The sequence below is a fragment of the Montipora capricornis genome, unplaced genomic scaffold, assembly GCF_036669925.1.
Source record: "Montipora capricornis isolate CH-2021 unplaced genomic scaffold, ASM3666992v2 scaffold_505, whole genome shotgun sequence".
In the NCBI taxonomy this organism is placed as follows: Eukaryota; Metazoa; Cnidaria; class Anthozoa; order Scleractinia; family Acroporidae; genus Montipora; species Montipora capricornis.
In genome coordinates this window covers 475,001-482,458 of record NW_027180245.1, presented here as the reverse complement: position 1 = coordinate 482,458, position 7,458 = coordinate 475,001, and the positions used below count along the sequence as shown (strand labels likewise).

At 39.1% G+C, this 7,458-nt stretch overlaps 1 protein-coding gene across 1 annotated transcript in view; it reads left to right on the top strand.

The window, feature by feature from the left end:
• Positions 1-4,671: 4,671 nt before the first annotated feature.
• LOC138036833 (uncharacterized) overlaps positions 4,672-7,458 on the top strand; it is a 15,692-nt gene continuing 12,905 nt past the window's right edge. Inside the window, exons 1-2 of the mRNA XM_068882904.1 lie at positions 4,672-4,793; positions 7,168-7,458. The exon at positions 7,168-7,458 is cut by the window's right edge and continues 90 nt beyond it. Of these exons, the coding sequence (XP_068739005.1) occupies positions 7,209-7,458 (250 nt within the window). The 5' untranslated portion in view covers positions 4,672-4,793; positions 7,168-7,208. The remainder of the gene's footprint in view (positions 4,794-7,167) is intronic.

The following is a 7,458-nucleotide window of genomic DNA, read 5'->3' as shown; positions in this document are numbered from 1 at the left end:
AGCGGGTAAAGCAAGCGTTACAAACATCACAAAACACTAATGTTCCAGTCGATGTCTAGCCACTCCTCTTAGGTATCCATGACCGTTCTAATAATCCTTCCCAGTGCCGGGTACATGAAACAAGTTTTCTTTAATGGCGTCCATACTCTCTTCAAGGCCTGCTGTCTTTGGCTGCATTGCTGAAAACCGGTACCGGATGTTCAAAGGCCCCAATGAAAATGGTAACAGCTGCACCTTCTTCACAGCTCCACAGACGCTTCACCTCTCTTTTCAAGTCTTTGTCTTTTTCGACTCAGTGTTTTCTTCTTTTTCTGTACCTTACTCGATGGTGGAATGGGCATGCGATAGCAATTATTTCATAGCTCCTTTCTTACTTGTCCACGACAGTACTGTCTGGTCTGTTGTGCTCAATTTACGGTCAGTTTGAATAGGAAATCCCATCGTAGTTTTACATTCATAGTAGTTACATTCGTGATGAATTGTCAGCAATTTCTGAGTCTTCCCATTCATTTTCCCCAATTCTCCTTTCATCTTTCATCTAGGTAACAATCTATGCTCCGTATGCGGAATTTATAATAGAGACGGTTCCTGAGTAAATAGCCTTCACAACATTTCCTCTTGATTATTTGGGTTTGAGGAGACTTCGCACCCTTCTTTAGTAGTCAGTCTGAACGTTGCACTTCATTGCTTCATTTTTATATCATCTGCCTCTAGCACCCCAAATGCTTTTACGTTTTTCCTTCCCCAAGAGCTCGTATTTCTTGACGTAGGCAAAATTTCCACTTTTCATAATGCAAACTGTGCATTGTGATGTCCCAAACCCAATAATCCAATATCCTAACTGACTATTTTCACAGACTGGACAAGGTAATCAAGTTCAGATTCATTCTTTTTATAACGTTTAAGATAATTCATGTACAGAACTTTATTTAAGTGTCTAGACTTCTAGCGCTGAAGCACTAATAGGCCTTATGCGTGATTACGAAATATGCGAAAATTATTGGAATACCGTTCGCGTGTGAGTCTTTACAAGTTTGCTCCTTCGGGATTTAGCTCATGCTAAAATTTAGTTTGATTTTCTTATCTAGTCAGGCGTCATCACGCATAAGGGCTATTGGGTACAGTGGCGGTGTCACGAGCGATTGACAACCGAGAATTCCGTGAAAACAGTTCCTTTTCCAATTGCAACTGGCTTAAAGTTAAGCGAGTCGGCAAGTTTCAGTAGAATTCTCATGAAATTTAAGGAGGCTCGAAACAGTTTTTCCTTTTTTCACACAAATAAGTAAATTCGGCTTTTAGATATAGTTAAGGTAATCATATTGAGAAGAAATTTGGCCAGAATCTTAGTACCCATCATAGATTTCTCACATGCCATTTTCTTCCAAAATACCGTTACCATAGTAACGATATAAGATATTTCTTTGTGCCTTAAAATCAGCTTAAATTTCTTTTTTGAAAAAACGGGACTGTGAATCTCTCTGTACAGCCTTACCTTACCTAAAATACCTAAAATTCAACAAAATTCGTAGGCCAGTTTAGAGAAAATCAGATTTTTGAAATATGTCTGTAACTTTTTTTTTTTCACCTACAGATTTGAGAAATAAAATTTAAATTAATTAAAGTTAATATACAAAAATTGACAAATATTTACCGTCCGAAAATGAGGGGGTTACAAGATCAGCATTTATGCATGCGTCACCCTCATTCGAGTGCGCTCTCGCGTCGAACTGCAAGCACACAAAAACGGATTTAAGTAACCATTTAAACAGTTTACAAATTTTCGTAGTTTTGTGAAAAGGAGATGTATGTTTATATTCCATCTACATAAGAATTAGAAGAAAAGTATGCGAAATCAGTGGTCGAGTTTATTATCTCCGGTCACCTATTTTGATTCACGAGCTGACGTACGCAGATACAGAGTATTGGATGTGTGGCTCACGCACGCGCTAAGCTGAAAACCCTTCCGAGCTTCCTTAAGGACGGTGCCTACTATTGTTACTGCGCATACGGTCTGCGCATCTCGAGATATTCGGGTTTCCTATCGGTGATACTAATACAGGGATATTTTTGCGCAGTTTGAAATTATGCGGAGAAAGTCTCTGTAAGTAGTCTTGGTATCCAAAAGAAAATTTGGGGGTAGTCATGCATTTTTTAGAGCTAATTTAGCTTCAATTTGAGAAAGAACGCCATACATTGCTTTGTATTTTAAAGCTCTTTACAAATATTATTCATGAATTATCTTTGAAAAATGTATGGTTACCCCTAATTTTCTTTTTGGATTTCAATAACACTGTTAAGATTTACATTTCCTGCATAATTATAAACCGGGGCAAAAATATCTTTGAATTAGTAGGCACCGTCCTTAAGGACGTTCGCGCCATAATCCTCCTACGGTGAGATAACTTCTTACGGAGGGAATTTTTTTCATTTCATCATATTTTGTAGATACTAAGTAAAGTAAGTGATCCATTATTAAAAAAGTAGAGGTCAACGATGATCTAAACGAGTAAAATCGATGTGCGTTTGTCACGTTTTTGCGTTACCTGTCAGGTAAGGACTGGAACACAAGAGAGGACCGATCGTTGATTTACCGAAAAAAAAAAAAAGAAAAAAACTTTCTCAAGCGTAGTAACGAAGTTTTTTAGGCGTCATCTTCATTTGGTTAGTGTTTTGTATAATATCTCTCCATTGCCGTCATGCTCATCTTCTGGAGTGTGGTTTTTGTAAAACTTAATCACTGGTTGTTTCCACGTAGGTCTGCACTATTCAAGCGGACGAGGACAAAATTACTGCTCTGTTTTTACGAAAGTAAAGGAAAAGAACTTCAAAAACATGTATCATTGTCATATTTAGTCGTAGGGTAATAAAAAACATTAAAAAAAAAAACAGACCCCTTAAATTTACGCAACGGTTTGTCCTCGGGTTTTGCAAACTTCAACGTCTACCCTATCTGCTTCCTTTTCCAAAGCTGTTCTGTTCTCCCGCTCTCTTTTCTTTAACGGTGCATGATGATTCTAAACTAAATGTGCCATTCTTTTGCCGGCCTGGAATTTTTTTTGCCGCGAGTTATTTCAACTAATGCTTGAAAAATTTATGAAAGTCAAGAAGACTAGTGAACGACTGATAAAATAACGCGAATATTAGTCGTGCAGTAATCCACTTGACTTTGATAACTATCTTTTAATCAATTTGACTGATCACGATCTTCACTGATCCAACGCCATGCAAGACTTATGGTCCACGGTTTTTGCAAAGGTTTTAAAACCTCAACTTCACTAATGCTCGAAGTAATAATGGTTGCCATATGACAGTCACGTTACCTGCGCAGTAACGCTGCGCATAAACATGAACGTCCTTAACGATCACGAAGGTAAACACGATGCTAAAGGCGAACACATTTCCTCGAGAATTGAACGTGAAAGTGTGTGGCATCATGGGATAGCTGTGGACCAGGTCTTCTCGGAAATGTCACGCAACGACGTGGCATTGAAAATAGACAATCGCTTGAGAACTTTGCAGCGATTTACTCTCTTGAATGCTCGGTGACCTCCTTTTTTCTTTCCCTAGATCAGTTCCTTTCTTGATTTTATCCATTTTAACAAAACAAAAAAATATTGTACACGAGAAGTTACAAATATTTCGCCTTTATGCTCTCCTGCGACCGCAGTTTTCTTTCTTAGACTAATATTTATCGTTTCTCAAGGTCTATTTCACCACAGAAAATGACATCAGCTGCAAAAGTTTATTTAGTTATATTATTATGTTAATTGAGTACGTTTACCTGATCTAAATTTCACTAATGTAGCTTTTTTTTATTGCTGACGTGACAGTTGTAATCTAAGATTGTCTTAAAATAAACGCAAGCTTCTAAAAGTGCACCTCATGAAAACAAGCTAGCACGGTGAGCCCCCATTTTTTTGCCTTTGTGGCAAAAGTAGATCATTGCCTTTCTGCGTGGCAAGTTTTAAAAAATCTGTACGTGGGAACATTTTTGGCGCGAACGTCCTTAAGGTCATTTCCCTGTATTGCATTGCTCATCCTTACTGCGCACGATTTATTGCGTCATTAGCGCCAGCACATACAGAAAATGGCGCAGTTTTCTTTACGGCTTGGGTCGTGAGAGAGATAAATCGTCATTTTCTCGTAAACGAGTATGGTGACCTATAGTTTTTCTCTCTTTTTCTGAGACTAGCGATCACCTTCTTCCAATAACAGGAATATAAATAAATTTCTATTGCACAAAAATAAATAATCAGCGGAAAAGTGAACTTATTGAACAGATATTGTGGCCTCGAGATCGCTTCACTCGCGCATGCACTCGCCGAGCGACTAAGAATTAAAGGAAAGTGGCCTGGTTGGCCTGGTTGATTATACATTTCCCCGAAGATATTGACTGATTTGTTGTGTTCATATTCAGTGTGCAGGCAAAGAATTCATAAAGGCACGAGTGGGGTCATAACTTTCCGTCAATTTTTTAATGCATCCTTCCCCCCACATACTGTTTCAAGATCATGGCAAGTAAAGGAGAACAAGTCAGGTTAATGCTCGAAGCCGTTTCCATCGGAAAATGGTGTGACCTATCATGCAGTAATTGTCCCTACTGGAAATTGAAAATGGAATCCAGGAAAATGGCAAACCAAGCTCAAGAATATGTGGTCAACTATTAAACCAAGTAACCCTTTATTCACATTTTGATCAGAGCCTAGAGTTGCTGTTTGCAACTAATGTTACCGGGTATATAAACTTCCAAGCTTCTTACACAGTTACCAGTTACAAGGAAACTGTGTCCAACGGTAAGCAGACTCCAGAAAACTGACCTGGGCCCGTTTCTCCAAAGTCCCGGAAATTTTTCGGGTCCGAAAAGCGATTTGTAAAACTGCCAACAGCTTGTTTTGGAAAGCCGCTCTTTCAACAAGATTTCTAGGTAACAAAAAGAAAAATGACTGTGAAGTTTGACTTAAATCCTCTCCGTTCCTTGAGATACAAAGAGAACTGTGACATCCGAAAATGGCCCGTAAAGTTTCGGGACTTTCGAGAAACAAGCTCCTGGTGGATTGTTATAGAGTAACTACTCTGCCAGTCGCTTTTCAAGTCAATTAGGATTTGTAAAAACACAACTGACCGAGTTGGAGAGATTGCGCGTAAACTGCAAATGATTTTTTCCGGCAACAGCAACGAGAACGTCATCTCAAAATATAAATTCACGTTATTGTAATCACTTCGTGACTATTTCAAACTTTTTAATATGACAAGGGTGTGGTAGTTTCTCAAAATAATCCTGGTCGCAACGGCGCTTAAATTAGGGGAGGGAATGAAAATTTATCCTCAATTGCTGACGTTTGTCATAAACCTCAAATTTGGCTATTTCACGTTGTAGTTTTGCTGATGACGGCAAAGAAATGGACAAGAGTGAAAAACGCACGTGCAGGGCGTGCAAAGCTATTGTTTTTGCCCACTAAATGTGCAAATTTGTGACGTTCTCGTTGCCGTCGCCGTTGTCGTTGCTTAAGGTCCCTATTGTTTAGGGGAAAGGTAACCACTGAGGTGGTCAAGATTACTAAAAGCAAGAATGGTCACGATTCATGCTCACTTTTCACCGCGTGTCAACCCTCGTTAGGGAAACCCAATATCCTTACTAGTTATTTGTGAAAGCGGCAAAGAAATGGACAAAAGTGAAAAATGCACGTGCAGGTCGTGCAAAGCTATTGCTTTTGCCCACCAAATATGCAAATTTGTGACGTTCTCGTTGCCGTCGCCGTCGCCGTTGTCGTTGCTTAAGCTCCCTAATGAGCATTTACGCCTCTCGTCGGTTTAAGTTGGTGAAGGACTGATGTTGTCGGTTAAATCCGGGTTCAAGTTGAATCCGTTTTTACCTAGGTTAAATTGATGATCCTAATCGAAGCATGGTTAGCACTAACCAGGGTTAAATACCATGCAAACCTATTGGGCTTGATACCTCTTAACCAACGGTTAGTGCTAACCAAGCTTCGAGCAACCTGCCCCAGATCTTATAGTCCTGTGTCCGTACCACTACAACGACGGACATGCTCAACCCAATACAGTTCTTATCATTATTTACTTTCCTGTCAATTGATATCCATTTATAAAAACCAAAACTAATCCTAGCCTGACCCAATTTTCCCCTAGGCTTAATTTAAGCTTCGAAAAAAACGTTTCAGCCTCAATTCATCTGAGTGAGTATTCAACCTAGGAAAAATGAGGATCACCAATTTAACCTACAGTCTGGGACAATACCTTGCGCTCCCACAATGTTGTTTTGGCAAATGGGCTCAGAAACTCGCGTTAAAACAACATTGTGAGGGGGAGAGTGAGCTGCAAAAGCTTCAGATCTGTATAGTCGTGTACTTTTCCAACGAAATTTGTCACAGACTGTAGGTAAAAGCTCAGAACGGATTTTACCGGCAACACAGGTGAGATTTACCAGGATTTTTCGTTGTTATTTTGGTAATTAGTGTTGAAAATGAGTTGGAATAGAACATAGTCTTAGAGTGCGTTCGATTGACCGTATTCCGGAATAGGAATACATGGAATATAAGTTAGAAATCCTTTGTTTTACGGAGACTCACATTAAATTGTCAAACATCTGCTAAAATGGTATTTCAAACATATTTTTATTATCTTTGAATCTTCTAAACGCGCCAAACATACCTTTTTAATCATCATTCCGCGTATTCATATTCCGGAATAGGGTCAATCGAACGCGCCCTTAGATACTCTTGAGCACTAAAAGTCGGATCGGAAAAAATCATGTATGAAAACTCAGGTCGATTATCTCGAAGTATTTCGTTCGCTGTTTTGTCTTTTCGGAAATAATTCTGTACGGAGGTAATCAAAGGGAATTTGCAATGAAATCAATAAAGAGTATAGTCATCTCAAACAGATAGCTTAAAAGTTTGAACCATTCCAAAAATTAATAGAAATATTTTGCAAACCGTTCCAGGAACTATTTTTTTTGGTATGGGCAAGAGATTGACCTTTGATCTGTGAAATATATAATTCGTTAATTAGAGGACAGTGGTTGGTTGTTGGTTTTTTTTCCATTTTCCTTGATATTAGAGTAGGTTTTGTTGATTCATACTTGTCTTCGTTTGATTAATGAATAAGAATAAGCCCTCAAAATGTTATCTACTTAAAAATCTCTCCCAGAATGTTCCAACTACAAATTTCTCAATGAGTCCAACCGAGCAATGACCTATGTAAACAGGAGCATTGGTAACATGTGCGATTCAGCGTTGTCTGGTTGGTATCGATTTAGCGGAGAAGCTGGAACTCAAATGGCAGATTCATGTCCTAAGATATACCACTGCACTACAGACTCTCCAGGCTGGCTCGATGGCACGCATCCTACAGTGGCTGAAGGGATCGTGCAGCGGAAGGTCTGTTTTTTTCAACAGCTGTTTGTCAGTAACTGCTGCGAATTTTCGAAGGACATCAGTG